At 39.9% G+C, this 22,705-nt stretch overlaps 1 protein-coding gene across 1 annotated transcript; it reads right to left on the bottom strand.

Annotated features, from left to right (window-relative positions):
- Positions 1–3,852: 3,852 nt before the first annotated feature.
- On the bottom strand, positions 3,853–10,861 carry znf16l (zinc finger protein 16 like). Its single transcript, XM_071926120.2, has 3 exons — positions 10,069–10,861; positions 8,993–9,208; positions 3,853–5,393 (listed from the first exon to the last, which is right to left on the bottom strand). Exons 1-3 carry the CDS (start codon positions 10,817–10,819, stop codon positions 4,681–4,683), a joined length of 1,680 nt encoding a protein of 559 aa, XP_071782221.1. The 5' UTR covers positions 10,820–10,861; the 3' UTR covers positions 3,853–4,680.
- Between the last annotated feature and the right edge of the window lie 11,844 nt (positions 10,862–22,705).

The raw sequence follows: 22,705 nt of genomic DNA, 5'->3' as shown, positions 1-22,705 counted from the left end.
GACATTAACTATTGTTTCTCGCTGCAATACACACTGAGCTGAAAAGAGCCGCTCACTTGTAGCTTAAATAACTCCAGTCAATGCTACTACCCTAACCCTGCTGAAGACCGGGGACGTCTTGAAAGTAGGCTCAGTTATTTCTCTGTTTTGTTTTTTCTTCAGAGAAAGACGCGCAGTGGGAATATGGGCTCTGATTGGTCCTCTGATTGGTCAGTTGACAGCTAATCACGCTGCTGGACAATGTTGCCCCCAAAAAGGATGACTGTACCAAACCCAACACAAAAACGGGAAAGCTCCTAGTTGCCGATGACAAAAAAGAGGAAAAGAGAAAATGACACCTCATAGCAGGGGCGAAAGGCAGGGATACATGCGTGTCACACACATGCACGTGTATTCACAAACACACGCATGTGACAGAAAGGATTGGAAACCTGATTTGTATTCTCTGTGTAAGAAGACTGTCTAAGGTCAGTCTACTGAGTCAGTCTGTCTTCGCTTCTATTCCGCATAGTGAGGAGTGCAGGCTCTCTATAATAACTCTATCTCTGGGTCCATCAGACCACCCAATAGCACCCTAAGATGTCTTGAGGTCCCTCTGGGTGTCATTTATAGTTTACGCCACGCCTCACTGCTCCAGGCTGCCAATACTGATGGAGTGATGAGAGTGCGTGGGGAAGGAGAGTTAATATGTGAGAGAAAGAGAGAGAGAGAGAGAGAGAGAGAGAGAAAACGATAGGGGACACATCTACATTTAATATACTTTCACATATTATAGGGCTATCAACAGAAGGAGGTGTCCTGTTTATAAATCTGTATACCATGAGAAACTGCGGTATCAAAGGTATTCCTAGTGTTTTACAAGTATTATTCACACACACACACACACACACGCACACAGGCTGTTGTGCAGAGGACCAGTGCCTCCTACAGGCAGAAGGTAATACACACATATATATACAGCATGTTGCACACACATACGCATATAATTCTGCTCTCATAACCAGTAAGATTATGTATGCATCCATTATTCAGGACTATGCTTCATTTAAATACAGACATACAGAACTAATTGTGACAAATCGAGGAATCATGATAGTTATGAGAACAATACTCATGTGTACAATACAAACCTCGTTTTGTCATAGCATTGTTATTCAATGCACAATAACTTGCCAAGGTGACATGTTTTCCTCCGACTATCTGTAGGGTTCCTTTTGATTCCTTTTCCATACACTCCATATAATTCATTCCATGCAATTTAGCTCCCTATATACAGTCAATAGCAATAGAAGGACTGACTACAGGAGTATACAAGTTGTTAAAAGATAATGTGAATGGAGAGACAAATGGCTTTGAGTGCATATTCAATTTTCTTCTACATGTATGTAGGCAATCATATATTGGACACCATTAACACTATTTTGCAGCTGGGGAATCCAAACACACACATACAGTATATACACACACAATTATTGCTTGAGAATCAGAGGTAACAAGCAACAAACTCAATTATTCAGGGCCTTAACCACGGTGGGTGAGGGGCGGACGGGCGACATGAGTTATGACTTCTCTCGCTCTCTTTCTTTATCTTCAGTCTCCTATTCACACATCTGCCAGCCGTGCCACCCGGAATCCAAACAAAGCCTTTAGGAGAGAATAAATCGCATTTAGCCTTGGCTCGAGCCATCCATCTTCGCTCAAGGTGATTTATTTCTGTCAGGACAGAAACGTGCACTCCGCTGTATTCATCAAGGGGGTCTCATAACTAAACCCTTGCACGTGTTGTTGGGTGTCACTTTATGGGTCAGAAATCGTTATGTTTATAATTAGGGTTTGACCAGTATAGGTTTTTGAAGACCAATGCCTATATTGTTAATTAGTATACAGGGAGAAATCGATTGAAGAGGCAGAGATACCAATAGAAAATGGATAGATGGATGGATGGATGGATGGTCAAAGAAATTGAGGCTGGGGCGCTCACTCAAACTGTTGCACATGCAGCAGCACATGCTTTTTTTTCCTCACCTGCTTGTGTGAGACAAACATCACCTGTTCAATGGAGGGTAACTGTTAAAGGGGAAATTGCATTCCTCAATTTCATGGCATAATTTAACAAAGGACCTGTTAACGTGAAGTTACCCAAATTATAACTATCAGCGTTGTGGAAATCTGACTAACACCCTTTGAAAAACTCTCCCTCTGGTTGTCAACAGAATCAAAAAGATTATTCCAATCGACTTCCTGGTGTAAATGATGTCACCTACACCCACGTTTTAATGAATGCTCTGATTGGTCGACAGTATGCGTAGTTAATCAGGCAGTTAACAGCCAGCCAGCTACTTGCCAAACTAGCCAAAATCTCTGTGCCTCCATTGTTGCTTGATGCTGAAGTTCCAACACTGGATATTTGTTCCCAAAGACAGAAATATTGGCTGCAGTGGCAATATTATATGGCACAATCATAGTGAAGGTTCGGCTCTCACTCAGTCCTACAAGCTTTGTACCATCTAACCATCAAAAACTGATCAAAATGATTCTCATTGTGTTAGAAATCATCATCACACTTTTCCTGAGTTGAAATCATTGGATCTTTAACTTTTTGTTCTCCAATATTGAAATAGCAAAAGAGCTGTCACATGCCTGTTAAGCAAAACCTGCACCCCCTCTCCTTAATCTGATTATCTACGCTGTTTTGTGACTTTCAATTCATGTGCAACTAGAGTATGGCTCGGTTGTTTGATGGGCATGACAGTTTATCATAATTAACTATTAATCATATTATTATCAAATAAAGTATGAGTAAGCCAGATGATTCTGTAGCACTTGAAATGAACAATTCTTTATGTGCTACAAGTGGGCTGCTTTCTTAGAAATATGATGATTGCGTGGCATACTGTCCAATAACAGCAAGTCTATTTGGTCAAAAACACACTTGTTCACCACAGAAAGACAACTGTTTATTAGAATGCAGATTGTCAATGATTAGCGTTTCACATCCACAGGTTAATAAGAATTACTCATCGGTCACTTTGGATAGGTCGGTGTGTTCTTCTTTAGTTATGTGTTCAGTCATCCACACAGTAGTAGGAGCTAAGAATCAATTCCTCACTAGAGATAAGTGGAGCAAATCAATAAAACAGGTCAATTTTTCTGACAAGCTTTCACTGAATTCAATTAATTGAGTAAAAGATGTCACATTTTAGATGTCAATCATTTCCTTCAGGGTTCTTTTTTGTGATCACACAATGTTTTTATGATCATACAGGCAAACATATAAAATCATCAATACACAGTCTGTAATAGAGGGCTTACATTAGATTACATTATGGTTAAAAATAATATGCCAAACTGTCTGCTCTACACATAGCACCAAGCAGTATTGTGATAAAAGACAGTCAGTAGTGCCACCATAGAGGAAATCCTTTTGGTGTAGTTACAGAGGTGGGCCACATGTTGGCGGTAGTGTGCCGGTGTTCTTGTTGTTAGGTCCAGCTATCATCACCACAGAATGGGTTCATGCTGCAGACACCTACTGCTATTAAAATGCTTCCATTGTTACATATCACAATTTAGCTTTCTAAATGTCCCAAGTAGCCTTATAAGTGTAACCCTTGCTTCACTTATGTGTATGTGAATTCCTGTTGTCGGTGTATACTGTGCAAATCTCTAAACTGTCAAAATGTCTCTCCAGATTGATAAATCGGTTTGCCAATAACTGGGTCAGATAGTCCTTATGAAAAAAACGGGATCTGGTCCACCTCTATGATGGATATGATGTAGTTTAATTGAGTATATAATTACTGTAGAATTGATCAATACTACACTGGTTGGCTGTGGAAAGACCTTCATCTGAACTGATTCTAATGTGACAGTTTGATCAAATTCCATACAAGTATGTATGAATATGTTTTATTATATTGGGTTTCAGTGGAGAGTTTTAGTGCCCCATGATGGTCTAAATACTGTTTCCGAGGCTCTTCCACCCTTAAAAGAAACAAATCACACTGAATACTTGCTTTAGATTTTCTTAGCATGAAAATGGTCAGGATTAGGGTTAGCCTTCAGAAACCCAATCAGTGGAACCCTAGTCCTTGAACCACGTATGTCAGTAAGTACTGTGAAGTTTCAATAGTTTCAACTCTCAAAAGTTTCTTAACATGTGTCTGCACCAATGTCACCAAGCCAAATGCCTGTATATTCGCTGTAATAGATTCTGTAGACTCTTCTGTCTGTGGCAACGTCTCTGACAACGTTGATCAAAGGGAAGGTCTTCATCTGGGGTCTCGGCCCTGAATCCACCTCCCCTCCGGAGGACTTTGACCTGGTTCTGCCTTCAAACACTGTCTCCTTTGGAGTCTGGATGCTCTGTCTTCTTTCCACGCGGCGCCTGGCGGCCTCCTGTGATAAAGGCTAATCTAGCTTCGCTTGGTGCCAGGGGCAGGGGGTCAGATGTCATGAAGGTTCCAGGGAGATGAAAGCTTTGGGCGGCAGCGTAGCACCGTCAGCCCCTTCCTCCACGACATAACAGAAAACTACTCATATGAGCACCACCAGCAGTGACAATAGATAGCCATATTATGAGGACAGACACCTCAGAGTCAGCATGTAACCTCTAGTCCCCTTTGGGTTTGGTAGTCCCCGACTGTTAGTGAGCTAAGGCTGGGCGACCAGCCAGGTTGGTTACTGTGTCGGGGTGCAGCGGTGGCTCTTGTAGGTGCCTAGATGGCGGAAGCTGCGTCCACACTGCTGGCAGCAGTAAGGCGTGGCCCCGCTGTGGATCCTCTGGTGGGTGTACAGGTTCCCCAGCTCCTTGAAGCGCCGGCCGCACTGCGGACAAGCGTACGGGCTCTCGCCGGTGTGCACCCGTTGGTGCCTCTTCAGGCCGGAGAGCACCGAGAAGCCCTTCCCGCACTGGGGGCAGGGGAAGGGGCTCTGGGCGCCACTGTGCCCCAGCCGGTGGCTCTTTAGCCGGGCTGCGTGGCGAAACCGCTCCCCGCACTCAGGGCAGATGAAGGGCTTCTCTCCGGTGTGGATGCGCTGGTGCTGCCGCAGGTTGCCCAGGTAGTTAAAGTGGCGGCCGCAGTCCCCACACACGTACCCCCCGCCCCCTTCGATCTTAATCTCCCTTTTAACAGGCCCCCCTCCCCGGCCCGCGCCGATGCCGGCCCCTGGTCCTGTGTCAACGTCGTTTTGCCCCCCCACGCCCCTCCTGGAGTCACTGCTGCCCTCCCCCAGGGTGGGTGCAACTGAGGACGTGGACTGCAGGGCCTGGAGAGCCTGGGCACCAGGCGTGTCTGAGTGTATCAGTTTAAGATGTTCCTCCAGGAACACAGAGTCGGGGCAGAAGGTTCCACAGAGCGGGCAGATGTAGGTGTGGCTGGGGAACTGCTGGCCTGAAAACGGGAAATATAAAACATTATTTCTTCTGCCAAAATTCATTCACTTGATACAAGAGCAACAATCCACTAAACCCTAAGCCATGGTAAATTTTTCCTTGATCTTTGCTCTCCATTATTATGATAAAAACTACAAGATCAAATTTGGACGCTGAGGTATGGAGAGTGACACACTTTACCACTCCCATGACTCGATATTCTTGTGATGTTAGACAGTTCAATATTGTGAATATGACCACGTTTCTCCCATAGCTGGCAACCAGTGAACCAGGGCTTGAGTCTGTGTTGTTGTCATTAAAAGACAAAATCTGGAAATGCTCCATTAATAATTCATTATATCATTTTTGATTTCTAAATTCCATGCTTTCTACAGACACTAGAAAGGTCAAGCTGTGGTCAATTGATGGCTGGTTTGTATTTTAGAACTGAAATATCTCAGCTTTACAAATGTCATTCCATGAATTTCTATACAAGCCAGTGTTGTTGGACTTTCTACATCATGTAAAGAAATAATACATATAACTATATATAACCTTCAATTTACAGCTTCCCTCCCTTTGAATTTTTCTCAGCATATCTATTATTTTTGAAAGATGAAAGATGCACAAAACATGCTTTTTTTCACCTGATCTCCAATAAAATGATTTACATGCATTCCAGTGCACTTGCCAATGGAATGCTGAGCGTCTTTTGAAAACTCTTTGACATGTGGGAATCAAGTTCTTTCTTCTCACAGTCACTTACACCAGTCCAGCTACACTCCATCACCTAGTTCATGCCAATAATTATTTAAGAAATAGAAATAGAGCTGAGCAGAGTGCCTAACTTGATAATTTGAAGTAAAAGGTACAAGATACTGTTGTAAATAAGGAGGATAATTGAAATGAATACATTTAAATATAAGTTGAAGCCAGTGAATGTGTCTGCTTACATTTAGAGATGGCAATTTAAGTACATCATACATTGTACAGTGATGAGTGAGAAAAGGACATCCAAGGACAAATCTGCAGAGTCTATTATATGCTGTGTTAAGCGGAACAAGGTTTCTTACGAACACTGCGTGTAAAGCAGTTTCGAGATCAATGTAAAACATTGATTCCAAAGTTGACTTTACGTAAGACATGAGCAATGTGTGATTTGAATGAGAGTTTGGAATCAAGCCATACACCAAGATATTTAATATTATCAACTTGATGCAGAGGAATGCCATCATTACAGGTTATTACACAAGAACCAGGTTTGGATTTGAGTTTCTGTCTGGTACCAAAGATCATAATATAGGACTTTGATTTGTTGAGCAGTAGTTTATTATGTGAAAGCCAATCTTGTAAGATATTTTTTTTTTGACATGATCTCGACTAGAACTTGATTGGACCTGGTCTTGGACTTGACTTGGACTCGATTATGGTGGTCTTGACTACTACTAAGCCCAATGTGTCAAGTTCTGATCTATTTAAATGTGTAATTCCATGTGTATCAGTGTTTTTTGTGTAATTCGCAAACTTTTCAAAGACTGGATATTGTCTAATTAATTTGTCACACATTTTTCACACTCCATACCTGTGTAGGAGCAATGTATGTATTTTTGACAGTATATATACTGTATATAGCAACCATCCCCCTACTGAGTAGCTCCACTACAGCCTCATACTGAAGATTACATACCAGGCTCTGTCTACAAAAAACAAAAATTTCCCAGAAATCTGACTCCATTTTATACTTTTATTTTGTGTCTTTATTTGCACTGCATATATGTACATTTGTGCAAATTATTTTGTTCGTTATTTGTGGTGATTTGCGATCAAGATGCAACTGAAAAGAGCTGAAAAAAAATTGGAGTTGTGTTCCTTTTTTATGAAGTTGTGCACTTTCTGAGATCCTAGGAAGAACATGTAAATTATTTTTAAGAGTGGATTTTCTTAGGGTAGTGTGAAAACTATCAAAAAGCAAGCTGTCTGGTTTCCAAAAAAAATGAATTTGCTCAAATCCATCAAAAATGCATGTGTTCCTAAAACACACATGGCCCAAAAAATGTGAGAGGAAAGAGGGGAAGGATGTCTAAGGGAAAGAAGATGATAGAGAATATTAGATCAAAAAGAGAGCAGATTCAGAAGAATGACTTCAGGTGAGAATTCCAAGAGCGTCGCTGCATCTTTGAAGTACAACTGAACCAAACTTTTTAATCCTCTGGGCCAGTCATGACAAGAACACTGTTGTTTCAGTGCACTAGTGGCTGTATAGTCATATGATAGTCATGCCTATGACTGATACTTGTTACTCATTCATCTAACCCTACCTTACTCCCACACTCCCACACACACAGACCAGCACATTCTCTCTCTCTCTCTCTCTCTCTCTCTCTCTCTCTCTCTCTCTCTCTCTCTCTCTCTCTCTCTCTCTCTCTCTCTCTCTCTCTCTCTCTCTCTCTCTCTCTCTCTCTCTCTCTCTCTCTCTCTCACAGTTAGCAGCAGAGCGCTAGGCTTCATAATATTAGCTACCTCCTCTCTTACCCCTTGCCCTTTTCACTGGGTTTCAGTCTAGTGTTGTGCACTACGTGAACGAACAAATCTTTTTGAACAAATCTTTCTAATGAACTGAGCGTACTGAATCACCGCTCTAAAAGACTCATTCATGTAATGTAACGTTACTTTACGCTTGCATGCACAATACAAAGGCAGTCTTATCCCTGCCCTATCCTGCATAAATAAAAAAATCCTGCCTCGTTCAAGCAACTTAAGTCTTTACCCTATGTCAATGTATGGAAGGTTACTTACATATAAGCAATCTAAAAAGCATATGGCTCACCTGCCATGAGCGACAGCATCTACTGCCTACTCAGGAGGATCAGCCCCGCTATCAACAGTTGGTACATTCTATATTGTAGTTCTCCATCGTTTCTGCAACTTTCTACGCCCTAAAATGATAGAAATGTACAAATTGTCTAAAAGCTTATACTACGTAGTTTGCCGAGAGCTGAATCTCAACACCATTCGTTGATTTGTTTAGTTGCACACAACATACTACTTTGCGGTCAATGGAAAATCGCATTAACCTCGGCCTACACTTCCACTTCAGCTCCCTATAGGTTGGCTATATAAAGCAGCCTATTACAATTGAGTGACCAGGACAAGGGGCAGGATTTTCTAAGAAACTGACCGAACTGACCATGAACTGTTGACTATCTTGTACTGATGAACTGTTGACTGTCAGCACCAATACAACAGTACACTATGACACACACAAGGAATAATATGAAAGGATTACATGAGGTAAGAACTGTATGACAGGAATGTCTGCGCAAGCACTGTTGAATGATACTAAACTAGCCAGAATAACTGTGGTTCTTTGGCTCCGCCCATGAGGTTTAACTCAACCAATGAGATGATTTCTGCCTCCGTGAATTGTTTGTAGAATTGAAACTCCAATCTATGTATGGTATCGTTATGGATCGTCATACCTGGTATACAGGTATGACTAGAGTTTTACATGTATTATTGGTATTGATGTATGGTACAACCCAAACACACACATTTACTTTGAGGCAATCAGTTGTGTTCCCAAGTAGAACAGGACCTGCTATCTTGCTGCTCACCCACCTGTCTCCAGCCGGTCTGCATTACCCTCCATGGGACTCCCCCCCTCGCCTGGAGAGCCCTGGGGCTCCATGGAGAACTCAGGGGGCTGGACATGGGAGAGAGGGGCCTGTGCCTGGTCCAGACCATCTCCCTCCTTCGCCGACGACTCATTTTCACTCTCCTCCGTTTCCTCCGTCTCCTCCGACGGGGCGCTCTCACACTTTGGTTCCCTCATGCCTGGGAAAAATATAATTTGATTAACATGATTAGATGAAACTTGAGTGATCCCCATGAGGAAACTGTAGTGAAGAGAATACAACCCGTAATTACCACAAAAGAATAAATTGAATGAAATGCAATAGATCAATAGAGCATCTTCAGTGACAGATTTACAAGTTTGAAGCGGACTTGCAAGTGTGCATTTTTCGCTGTTCACATTATCAAATGTATAGAGGAAATGTGCACAGTAAGCTGTTCACATTATCAGATCATATTAGACATTAACTTGATTGTGTTTAACTGTAGCTATAAAAAGAGGATGGCAATTCCCATCCTACAAAGCCAGCTAACATGATAACAGAGCAGAAGGCTTATGCCCCCCTAGCTACCTTCTCTCTTGTCCCTTGAAATCCATTTGATAATCTGGCAATTCAATGCCTCCTTGCTTGTCGGCAAATATACACACCTCGTAGAACACGACTTAAGACGTTTTCTGAATTGTTAGGAACGCCTCTTTGATTCGGCATATATCTTATCTACCATGCAGCACTTATTTCAATAAAAGTTAAACTTTTACTGTGTGTGCATACTGCTACTACTGTGTAGAAGCAGTATGTGTGTACTGTGGAGGAATATGGTGGCAATAACAGGCTAACCAGTTGTAATAGTTGACATTTGATTAAATTGTGTGTTCCGGACTATACTGGATGTATGCCGAAGTAAAGAGTGGCCCATGTATATACAGAAAATGTCGTAAGTCGTGTTTTACGAGGCATTTCCATTTGCCAATAAGCGAGGCAACTTTAAACTACTTGATTTTTTGATGGAGTTTTGCTTTTGGGGCTGGCACGTTTAGGGTCTAAAATGGGCCTGACTACCTTTCAGGTCTGGGGTGTACTCCATCCCTGCCATCCATTCGTAGTCATAGATCCGTTTGCTGCCAGACGGTAGCATGCTGAAGATGTCATCTGTGGCCGAGTCAGACTCGCCATCTCCATGCCCGGAGCCTGGCATCCCGCTGTCCGACCACAGGTTGAGGGAGTGCGGCTCGGGCTCTTGGCGAGCCTCCCTGTCGCTGCTGGTTTGGCTGGTCTGGTCGCCATCCATTTCAGTACATCCCCTCGAGTTCTTGTCCTTCATCAGATAGTCACAAATTGCATTTATGTTTTCTTTCTTGACACCGGGCATGGCAGGTTTGGCTTTCCTAGGGTCGGAGTTATTGTGCTTGTTGCCCGAGTTGAAGTCAGGTTTCCTGAAGCCAGCTGCTGAAGACGCCTCGATGGACGTAGCGCCGGGGAAGATGTCCCTTCCATCCCTCTGAACCGTCTCCAGTCTCGCCTTTAACACCTCAATTTCGTCCGTTTTCTCGCGTAGCTCCATTTTCAGGACTCGTATCCTGACGCTGACCATTTTGCGGATCTCGGACAACGCCGTCTCCAGCACTACGGTGATATTTCTGCCGAGGTGCTCGGTGATGTCGCTGACCGAGCAGAGGAGCTCCTCGTCGGGCTCTAATTCCAGGAAATCGCCGTCAGCTCGACCGGCTGACTCGGGGGGCTCCATGAAGGCGCTCTGTAGTTCAGGAGACAAGCTTGTTTCAACGAAACTGTGATTTCTTTTACGACTCATAGATTAGCCTGGCGTGGAGAGCGTTGTTTTTCTAAGAGTTTGGTTAGCTAACAGCTAGCCAGTAGGCTAATGTTTGGGAGATGCTGAAAGACAGCAGAGTCAAGTTAGCCAGAGTTGGCATGGCTAATACCGGAAGTGAGCTATTTTGCCTTCAAAATAAAAGCACCATAATCCACAAAAGGTGCTACAACGAGGGTTCGACGATAATAATTTTATTTTTAAAGTAAAAATCGGAAGTCTTGTTTTTATTCTGGTTACCTTGAGAAACATCAAGAAATGTACCACAGAGTTGTAGTAATGGCTGAATTCGGTAGAGTTGAGATCAGATTTCAGAAGTAGCTCCCTCTAACGTACATTTCACAAAATGCACAGAACCAATCGGGTCTGAGGCAAGGGTTAAAGGGATAGTCGACCAAAATATGAAATTTCTCATTGCAGTTTTTCCTCAATCGCTTAAATGCATTTTCCAAAACGCTAACCTCATTCTCAGAACTCAAAGTGCAGTTCCCAAAACAGTAAAAGCATTTCTCACAACACAACATGATATCACCTGTGCAAATGCCGCAAATGAACCTAAACTCAAAACATTAACCGCATATGCCAAAACACACAAAGTTGGTCAATCACTACAACACTGTCACCAAATGAATAGCACCCTTTAATGATTGCATAAACACTGACACAAAAAAATGCTTGGTATTTGTATAAAAACTGGACAAACTGTGTATACTATTGCTGACAATACAAAACATTGTCCCACACACAAATACAATACAAATACAAAAAAATACAAAAAAACATGTTATTACAGTATTCATATATCGCAAAATTCCATACAATTACAAAATTAAATACAGCAATGATTAATCTCTCTGTCTCTCTCTCTCTCTCCCTAAAGTGGCAGAAACACCGGAGCGGAGCGCTCAGTTTGTAAATCGCAAATTTGTATTCAACCCAGGTCTTTAACTAACTCATGTTGCCAGAAATAAAAGTTTTTATCTGATCCTCAAAAGGGGGATATGTTACAGGATAGGTTGAAAAAAAGAGCATCGTATTTCCTCAGTTTGGGCCATTACTTGGTGAAATGGATAAAAAAAAAAAAAAGTTATGGTATCTGCTCAATGTGCAGTATCGGTTTTAGCTGTGAGAAAACATTAGGAGACTTGCTATGTAAAAATACATGGTAGCCTAACTGTTGTGTGTGTAAGTATGGTACGCGTTTACAAATTATGCAAGTAAAGCAAGACTATAGCCTATCTTTCAATACGAGCCAATAACATATACACCCATCATCGTCATCGTCATCATCATCATCATCATGTGGAGGAAGTCAGAAAACTCTGGGGGAAAATAATGTTTTTCCGTAAAATGTTACCTTGGGGATTCTGATGGCTGCTAATTAAATTCGATTTGATGAAACCTTAATAATCCTCGTGGGGGAAACTGGGCAAATGTCTGCACTCTGAATTCACCATAGCAACCCAGAACCACGGTTGTAACCCCACTTCATCCATTGAGGAAAAAACATACAAAGAAGCAATTTCAATCATGATGATGATGTCTGGTCACGTCACACGAGCTCGACTCTGTTCGCACCAAGTTTGCACTTGAAACGTGGCGTGGGGTTATGGGAAATATCCTTATATCCCCCCCCCCCCCCCCCCCCCCCCATCAAATTTCCAGATGTGCCTCTCACACCACCAACACCCATCAGTGTTGATGGTAATATTAGATTTCTGTATTAAAGTAGTTTCTATAGCCAAGTTTATACATTATGCCATCTCATGCAAGAACCACTCGTACGAACAGACAGACATACTGACTGTATGATGGCATCTTGTCAAATTACCACAGCAGTGCTGTAAATGCTTGTACAAAGATACAGGGCCAACTCATGATTTTCATTACCTAGTTCTACTAAGCCACTCAAATAAAAGTAGTAAGGAACTGAAGCTGCATTTAAATGCCACAATGTAAAGGCAGATTAATAGAAGCTAACCCACCTAATGGCTCAGTGTACTGAGGAGGAAGAGGTGCAGTGCATGACATGGTTTTGATCTGCTCTACTTCAGTCCATTGGTTCTGCATGCTGTACACAGCAGACAGCTACAGGTACTGTATTGACATGTAGGCAACACAACATACATACTCTAAACATTATAATGTATTGATAACTTGTCTATCAAGAGTAGATACTACGTTGTGTTTTTGTGTTTTAGTATTTGGGAGCATTCGAGTGTTAATGCATTAACCTCTAAAGGTTATGTTACAGTTTGTGGTCCAGTTATGCTTCCTCTGAAACTTGAAGTTTGAAAGTGCATCATTTTCAACAAATTATTGTTGCAAAACCTTTTTCTTTAGAGGAACTACTAACTGCTGGGTTCAGAAAGATTTAGTTTAAGTAAAATCAAGCAGCCTATATTTACTTTAAAATGTAGATTATCAAATGTAGAAAGGGAACACCCTCATAGTCTCATAGTGAAAGGCCTTATCATGTTGTTGTCACATAACACTATAGCCCACTAACAGAATAGAGTCCTAAATATTTGGATTTTTCTTCCTGTATTAAAAAATGACACTCTGAATATTGCTACTGATCTTGTTCAGTCTTTTGTCTGGCAGACAGTCTTATTGCAAAACTAGAAATTTACCCCAAGGTGGAGTAGTTTGCATTGAGACAATGAGCATAATGTAAACTCGGCTATAGAAACTACTTTCATACAGAAATCTAATATCACCATCAACACTGATGGGTGTTGGTGGTGTGAGAGGCACATCTGGAAATTAGATAAGATAAGATAGCACTTTATTGATCTCTTTCGGGAAATTAAGGACTGTGCAAGCCTCCAAAGCTGCAAGTCCAAGGAAGGACTAACATGTAGCATCCACCAGGTTTATAAGTTGATCCTGGGATAGTTAGTTGGGATAGGACCTGTTTTGGTGACATTCATTCATGCAGTGAGTTACTATCACAGCACTAGAATCATTTACTGGTCTGCTATGTTTGGTTGAAACTTCAGTTTATTCAGATCCCACTTTCAGCCTCCAAGGTGACAGCTGTCCTTGTGGTCCACGGTGAAGGATAGAGGGATGCGTCTTCCCAGTCAGTGTCATGTAAAAACCTCATCCACTATGTGCTGATCATTACTTCAGTGGCTCAGCTGTTGCTGTGCAGGACACCTGCAGCAGGACACCATGACATCTAGCGGTAGAAAAAAAATAACTGCAGCAAATAGCTTAGGAATCCACATAGCAGACCTTACACCTTATAACTGTTTTTCAAAATTGCTTACATTTTCTGAAACTAGGGCTAATTTTTTCAAAACTCTAAACACAAAACCACTAACACAAAATGCAAAACTCCACAAATCCCTGGCAAAATGAAACACTGCATTCAAAACCATTTTATCTCTTTTCAAAATGTTATTTTGCAATACAGTTTTTTTTGATTGCCAAGACACATTTCTTGAAATTATGCTCCATTTCCCAAAACTCTAAACACAAATGCATAATGCACACTCATCTTCACAAACTTCAAACTTCCATGTCAAAACCAAACTCTCCACTCAAAACCATGTAATCTTACATCTAAACCAAACTTTGCCTTCAGACATCACACAAAAGCCATCAAATACACAGACACTACAAAACAGCCATTACACACTGGTGAGATCAATTCAAAACACTACCGTAAAAACCTGTTACTGCAATGAATAATGGCGCTTATGGTTTTCCCCCAGAACAATCTCTTTACATGATGAACACAATATAAAGACACAACACATGTATACATTTTCAAAATGTTTACGTAATTCCTCAACATACTGTAGTAAAATAAACTGAAATTGAGTGAAAAAGTAAATGTACTGTAAAAATATGCAACTGATAAAGAACGTAGAATACAGTAAAATAATTTCCATGTATTTACCAATATAAACCAATGGAAAAAAAAACAGTTTGTACATAAAGAAAGAAATCACATTTATTCTGCCTCAGCATCCCGTCTCTGGTCTGGGTCAGGCCAGAGATTCTCATCAACATCACCTCACATCACAAAACAAGTGAACTGACCCATGGCCCTTTTATCTATCTATCCTGAGGTTCTGATTGGTGTGTGAACAATTTTGACTCTTAGTGTTTGCACCTGGAGAATTGTGTGTTACGTAAAATGACACACACAACCATCAAATGAATACATCTTTCTAACAACCGACTACACACTGATGTGCTCAACGGAAGACAGCACCTCATCTACATCACAAGCCAAGGCTTGTCGTCTCTCAGTTCTGCAGAAGATCTAAAAACATGATGTGATTGGTTAGGGTACAAGAATATTTCTATTTTTCAATATGAAATGACACATTACTGTAACATTGGCCAACCATCACTGAGTAGCACAGGTCTACTGATGTGTAGTAGTAGTAGTGTAGTACTACTACTACAGTATACTACAGTATAAAGAACAGCAGCATGGTGTAGAGATTAGGCTACTTGCCTGTTCTCATTTCTGAATATCTGGATGATGGAAGCAGCAGTGAAGCTCAGGTTGCACTGGACTCTGCCCAGCCTCCCTCATGCTCAACCCATGTGGACCACATGGTGAACCAAAGTGACCCGGATCTCATCTGAGATACAGTAACTGTTCTCCTTGTTCTTCTTTGTCCTCGCCCTCCTCTTCCTCCTCTTACTGTCACTCCTCTTCCTCCAGCTCTCACTGCAACATTGGTTTCCATTGTTCTCAAAAACAAGAGAGCTCACCTGCGGCCTTTTTTATAATGCTAAAGCTCTGATTTCTGAGTGAACAATTCAGATATTAGTGTTTATATGCGTGATGAGTGGATGTTGCCAATGGGATGGCAGTGCTTCCAAATGAACACATGTGATTTTAGTTTTTGAATGTTGTGCCTAATGTAGAGAATGAGAGAAAATTACACATTACTGTGTGTAGTGTTTTGCAAAAAGTGTGATAGAGACTTGCAAACTGAGTGAAAAGCAGAAAATGTGCTTGTAGGTTTGCAGACTTGGTTTAGGGATTTGATACATGAGTTTCAGGTTTTAGTGCTTGTGTCCCAAGTTCCAGTTTTAGTGTGTAAACAATTGTGAAAAACTGAAATGACTTAGTAACCAAATAGTTCCAAATTTAGCCAGCTCACAATTTACAGCATTAAACGGCATTATTTTGGTGAGGACCAGTTGGTGCTTTATTCTGTTTACTTGAGGGGACACAAAAATGGTAACTACAGTTTTTTACGATCGCTAGCAAGCGTTTTTCAATACTTATAATACTTTTTCTAAACTCTTCACACACCAACTCACCTACAACACACAGTTGGCAAAACAGTTAATTTTATGCTCAAAATCACATATTGTAAACTAAACACCAACACTAATTTTCAAAATGCAAGAATACTTTGTCAAAATACACTAACTCTACCAAAACACTGCAAACATGTCTCAAAATCAAATAATTCTTTCAAAACACTAGCACATGTTTTCTTCCAACAGGAACATTTAGTCAATCACAGCACAATGACATACAAAATACTAACAGCAGATGGTATTACAGACAATGCATTACTTTACATGTGTCAGTTCTACCCTTATACAATAGACAGTATATTGATAGTCAATTGTTTTTCGCACTGCAGTTACTTTTGAAGTCACTCTACATTTTTCTTTTGTTGAGTGTAGTAAATGTACGCATTTTTTTCTTGTTTTTTGCAAACATTCTATATCAAAAGTGAATGACTCATCTTTACTTTATAGAATGTACAGTATATGAAAAAGGAATACAGTAAGTGACAGAATTGCTGCAGTAAAGGCTTTACAGTATTTGCAATAGGAAATTACTGCAAGAGATCAACAAAAATCTGCAGTATAGCTGCTGGTTACAGTTGTGTAAAAATAAAATATACAAACAGAAAAAGGCACAGAAGAAAAAAAAAGAAAAATACACAGTCCTTTTCTAATCTACCCGGTCTTCTGCATTTGGCCACATGTTCTCGTCCACATCACTCCTTATATTTTCTCTGGCTATGCACCTTGGGAAGTATCTTTTGACGTGCCTTATCCACCCCTGGCAGTGTTCAACTGTGATGGGTCTATTTGCATAACTTCAATCAGCTGTTTTTTACGTAATAGCAATAAAAAAAATATAGGACATATATTTGTGTTTCAGTATACAATATGAACTGCTGTTCACTTCAACTGTAGCCTATAAATTAGGTTTAGAACATGAGGTTATCTGTTCTGACATACAGTGTGCAAGCATTTGTAAATTTGGCAGTAAAAATCCATAGTTTTGGTCTTGGTTGAGCTTGTGTGTATAAGAAATTCAAGAGTTTTTAAAATGTGTTCACTGAATGCATTTTGTGTCAAAGGAACAAGAAATGTGTTAATGGTATGGCCCACAACAGACCGATGTTGTGCTAACTGTGTTAAGAGTTATGAAAATGTGACTACAGAACTGATAAAAGGTTGCTAGCAATTGTAAAAAACTGTAATAGTAAGATAATCATGAAGTAATGATGCATACCCATGAACAAATCAGTAGTTATTTGTCGGTTAGGAAGGGTGATACTCAGCTTTACTTGAGGGGAAACAAAAACAGTAACGAATGGTAAAATAACCACAAAGTAATGATGCATTCTTAGTAACAACTCAGTATGATGCACCACTTTACTTGAGGGGACACAAAAATAGTAACTAATATGGGGGTAATAAGGAAGTAATGATTTGTTATTGTTTACATGCCATATACTTTATTCAGAGCTAATCAGGAACGATACATTAAGTAATTGGTCATTATGTGCATCCATGAACTAATCATTCCTACTGGTTCATTAACATGGTATCTAATAGTCTGTTCTTAAGTAACTTGTCATTATGTACTTGATTCGGAGTTAATCAGGAACTCCCTGTTAACTAGCAGTTCATTCCTGATTTGTTCCTTACTCGTTCCTTGGTAACGCACAATTTTGTGTACCTTATTGTAAAGTGTTACCAATCATTCTACCATAACAGCAGCACTCGTTTTCTCCCAACAAGCACACAGTGACTTAAAGAGCACTAACAACAGGTGGCATTACAGTCAGATTTGATCTCAATCTTTGAAGTAGTAAATGATTTTATGTTCTTTTCGTTTGACATTGTAATTAGCTTACAGTAAGTATTACTTTGTTCTTTGGTTGACAGTATAAGAAATGTATAGATTATGCCTTTTTTTTAAATTTTTTTTTTTTTTACAAACTTTCCATTAGAAAACAGGGTAACAGTTTATTTTCCTGGAACAGAATGGCACCTCTTTATAGAATGTATATGCTACAAGAACGAGTCATAGGAATGTAGCAGTAAAGGCTTCAGTCTGCCTTGTTTTTGTCAGGGATTTTTGGCATACGGTAACTACAAAATACACAAAATGAAAATGGAAACAAACATTCCAGTATACAGTAAAATTAATGTAGTTTACAGTTGGGTTAGTCTCCAACTGAGATGGGAATCAGCTGTGGTTGGTTGGTGTCATTTATGTAACTTCAATCAACTGTTTGTCACCATTTGTCTCTATAACTATTACAGTTTTTTACGATTGCTAGCAACCTTTTATCAGTTCTGTAGTCACATTTTCATAACTCTTAACACAGTTAGCACAACATCGGTCTGTTGTGGGCCATACCATTAACACATTTCTTGTTCCTTTGACACAAAATGCATTCAGTGAACACATTTTAAAAACTCTTGAATTTCTTTTACACACAAGCTCAACCAAGACCAAAACTATGGATTTTTACTGCCAAATTTACAAATGCTTGCACACTGTATGTCAGAACAGATAACCTCATGTTCTAAACCTAACTTATAGGCTAAAGTTGAAGTGAACAGCAGTTCACATTGTATATTGAAACACAAATATATGTCCTATATTTTTTTATTGCTATTGAGAAACAGCTGATTGAAGTTATGCAAATAGACCCATCACAGCTGAACACTGCCAGGGGTGGATAAGGCACGTCAAAAGATACTTCCCAAAGTGCATAGCCAGAGAAAATATAAGGAGTGATGTGGACGAGAACATGTGGCCAAATGCAGAAGACCGGGTAGATTAGAAAAGGACTGTGTATTTTTCTTTTTTTTTCTTCTGTGCCTTTTTCTGTTTGTATATTTTATTTTTACACAACTGTAACCAGCAGCTATATTGCAGATTTTTGTTGATCTCTTGCAGTAATTTCCTATTGCAAATAAAGCCTTTACTGCAGCAATTCTGTAACTTATTCCTTTTTCATATACTGTACATTCTATAAAGTAAAGATGAGTCATTCACTTCTGATATAGAATGTTTGCAAAACATTTACTACACTCAACAAAAGAAAAATGTAGAGTGACTTCAAAAGTAACTGCAGTGCGAAAAACAATTGACTATCAATATACTGTCTGTTGTATAAGGGTAGAACTGACACATGTAAAGTAATGCATTGTCTGTAATACCATCTGCTGTTAGTATTTTGTATGTCATTGTGCTGTGATTGACTAAATGTTCCTGTTGGAAGAAAACATGTGCTAGTGTTTTGAAAGAATTATTTGATTTTGAGACATGTTTGCAGTGTTTTGGTAGAGTTAGTGTATTTTGACAAAGTATTCTTGCATTTTGAAAATTAGTGTTGGTGTTTAGTTTACAATATGTGATTTTGAGCATAAAATTAACTGTTTTGCCAGCTGTGTGTTGTAGGTGAGTTGGTGTGTGAAGAGTTTAGAAAAAGTATTATAAGTATTGAAAAACGCTTGCTAGCGATCGTAAAAAACTGTAAATCTACTTTTTTAGGATATCAAATATTTTAATATATACTGAACATTTTGGCTCCATGTTTCATGAGCTAAAATAAAACATCACATCAGTTTTTCCACAAAAGAAGCGTATTTACAGTATTTAAAATCCTGTGCACAAATTTGTTAACATCCATGTTATTGAGCATTTCTCCTTGGACCAGAATGATTTTCTTATACGAACTGTAACAAAGTAAAATCTAAGTAAAATTGTCGTATGATGCGTTTATATTTTTGTTAAGTGTATAGTATTTGTGATTAAGCAAATTGCTGTCCACTTGAATTTTGTATGTTAGGTTTTGAACTTGAATTTGACAGTTTTGAAAAGAGTAGCCTATGTAAACATTTGCAAAATGGGCTGTAGATACACAGAGTTCTGCTAGTGGTTGCATTTTGTGTCAAAGCGATGAAAAATCATTCACAGTTTGGTCCACACAGAACGCTGTTGAGCTACCTGTGTGAAGAGCTTTGAAAAAGTGAACTCAGTATTGAGAAGTGCTTGTAACCAATTGTAAAAAAAAAAAAAAAAAAGTCTAAATGTTCATCCATTTCCAGAGCAACATTATAGCATTACTATTGCCTGGCTGTGACTCTGGGCTGACAGAGGAACTGAGCGGAGGGAGGAAAGGAAATGCTGAGTCTGTTCCTGCGGTCTTTGAGTGTGAGGGAAAACACACACATTGTATGAAGCCTAGACACTGGCCCGGGCCCACACACACGCACACATATAAAATATTTATTTATGTCCACAAAAATTACAAGCATACAAAGGACATAAACACTATTAATGCAATCAGATATTAGGAGTCAGTCAGTTACATAAGTGCCTGATTGGCAGCCACATTGTTGCATACACACAGGATGAAAACAGTGGCAGGTCGAGGGATAATAGACAGAATCCACTTCAAGGGTATAAAAAGCAACGCCTTCTCCATATTGAGCGGCTACCAATGATAGCAGATACTGAACAATACCTCGCTAACTGCTTGGCCCTTCTCTTAGGGAGACCAGCCATCTGAAGGCCCCTCACAACTAGCTTGTGCACATGACCCAGGCTGCCAAATATGAAAACTAAAAGTTTGCACTTGTAGCCTAGCTGTGAAATAGTCTGCTCCAGCTGTTGATATTTCAGCATCTTAGTTAGAAAGGCTTCCTCTAGGCTGTAGTCAAAAGTACAGCCGACCTCTAGAACGAACACCTCTCTAAGATTTTCATTGACAACAACAACATCGGGAGTGTTAGCTGTAATATTAGAGAACACTTCTGAATCCTCACTACACAGACTGAACATGCTCGGCTTCACAGCAGAGTGCTTATAAAGCATTATAGAAGACCTGAAGATAGATGTGATATCTTTTGATATCAGATCCACTATTCTGTCATGCCTACATATGTAAAGCCCCCTGTATACATGGCAACCACACACACACACACACACACACACTCCCCAGAGAGGAAAAATGGGTGAGAGTTTGGAGAGAGAGAGAGAGAGTGAGTGTGTGTGTGTGTGTGTGTGTGTGTGTGTGAGAGAGAATGTGAAAGTGTGTGTGAGAGAGGGTTTGAGAAAGTAAGAGAGAGTTCTTGGTTATATTTAGGAAAGCACTGTTGTTGCATGCAGAGAATGAATAAAACTCTGTTCCCTGTTATGTGGCTTCACTCCTTTTTGGGATTTGGAAAAGGAAGGACGTTTATTTGTTCAGTCAGTGATTATTAACCTGGAAGATCCAGGCTTGATTTTAGAGGCAGGACGAGGCCTTTTATCGGTTGTTTACAACTTACAAAAGCGCAAAAGAATGTATTTTGCGCTGAGAATTTTATCTGGCTATTGAGAATTGATATAAAATATATAGCGCATTGTTAATTATAAAATAATAGGAATAAATATAATATGAATACGTTAAAACGTTAATAATACAATCAAGAAAAGAAAAAAATATACAAAAAATAGATCAAATATATATATAGATAGATAATATGTAAATGTAGCGGTAATAGTGGAATGTCAATTCTGCTGCGTCAAGCCTGGCAGAGTAAGCGAGTAGTACCGGAAGTTAAGTGATTTCGCCTTCAAAATAAAATAAATAAATAAATCAAAAATCAAATCAAAAATAAAAGCATAAAATGTGTATTTTCACTGTTTATCATTAGGTGCTTATTTTCATTTTCGTACATTGTTTTACTAAAAATCACATTACAACACGTGTTCAGTAGCCTAATAATACAGTTACCAATCATAAACATAAGTGGATATTTTAAAAGCAGACTTTCTCTGGGTGGAAGTGTTGCCTCTACTTTGATGTTATCCAGTGAGAGGACGACAAGAACATCGGACATGAACATGGTTTGGTTTCCTGATCATTCCCAGGAGAGGAAACTGACTGATCCTGATTTAAAATGGGAGGAAAGGGTGAAACTTCCAATTTTGAGAGGTCTTCTACCAGCCCAAAAGAGCACATGTCACTCCGCTGTTCATATCCCTCCACTGGCTCCCAGTTGCTGCCTGCATCAAGTTCAAGTCCTTGATGCTTGCATACAAAGCAGCAACCAAAACGGCTCCGACCTACCTGAACTCCCTCATTCAGGTCTACGCTCCCTCCCGCCCACTACGCTCTGCCAAGGAGCGGCGCCTGGTGCTGCCACCACGGCAAGGCCCTAGTCTCTAGCCAGACTCTTCTCTTCTGTAGTTCCTCGGTGGTGGAACGAGTTACCAAACTCCATTCGATCTGCAGAGTCCCTCTCAATCTTTAAGAAAAGGCTAAAGACCCAGCTCTTTAGTGAACACCTTCTCACCTGATGGACTGTGCAATAAAATTAAAAAAAATAAAAAAAATAAAAAAAAACTCTTTATCTGCCTCTATGCACTCTATGCTCTGCCTCTATGCTCTGCCTCGTAGCACCTATGTCCTGTCGGACCAGAACTTAGCTTTATGGCACTTTTGTTCTGTCCTGACTAGATCCTTGCTTGTGTTATATTAAAATCTCATGTGTACGTCGCTTTGGATAAAAGCGTCTGCCAAATGGGAAATTGTAATTGTAATTATAATATTACTTACTGAAATGAATAACTGT

Source organism: Centroberyx gerrardi, chromosome 23 (assembly GCF_048128805.1).
Source record: "Centroberyx gerrardi isolate f3 chromosome 23, fCenGer3.hap1.cur.20231027, whole genome shotgun sequence".
NCBI lineage: Eukaryota > Metazoa > Chordata > Actinopteri > Beryciformes > Berycidae > Centroberyx > Centroberyx gerrardi.
This window is presented reverse-complemented; position numbering and strand designations above follow the sequence as displayed.

Bases quoted from the DNA above. Each gene is read 5' to 3' on its own strand.
- znf16l (XM_071926120.2), bottom strand. From the start codon at position 10,819: ATGAGTCGTAAAAGAAATCACAGTTTCGTTGAAACAAGCTTGTCTCCT. The intron at 9,209-10,068 runs GTAGTCAGGCCC...TATTTTTCCCAG, and splicing joins GTACACCCCAGACCTGAAAG to GCATGAGGGAACCAAAGTGT. The intron at 5,394-8,992 runs GTGGGTGAGCAG...TCCCGTTTTCAG, and splicing joins TGCAGACCGGCTGGAGACAG to GCCAGCAGTTCCCCAGCCAC.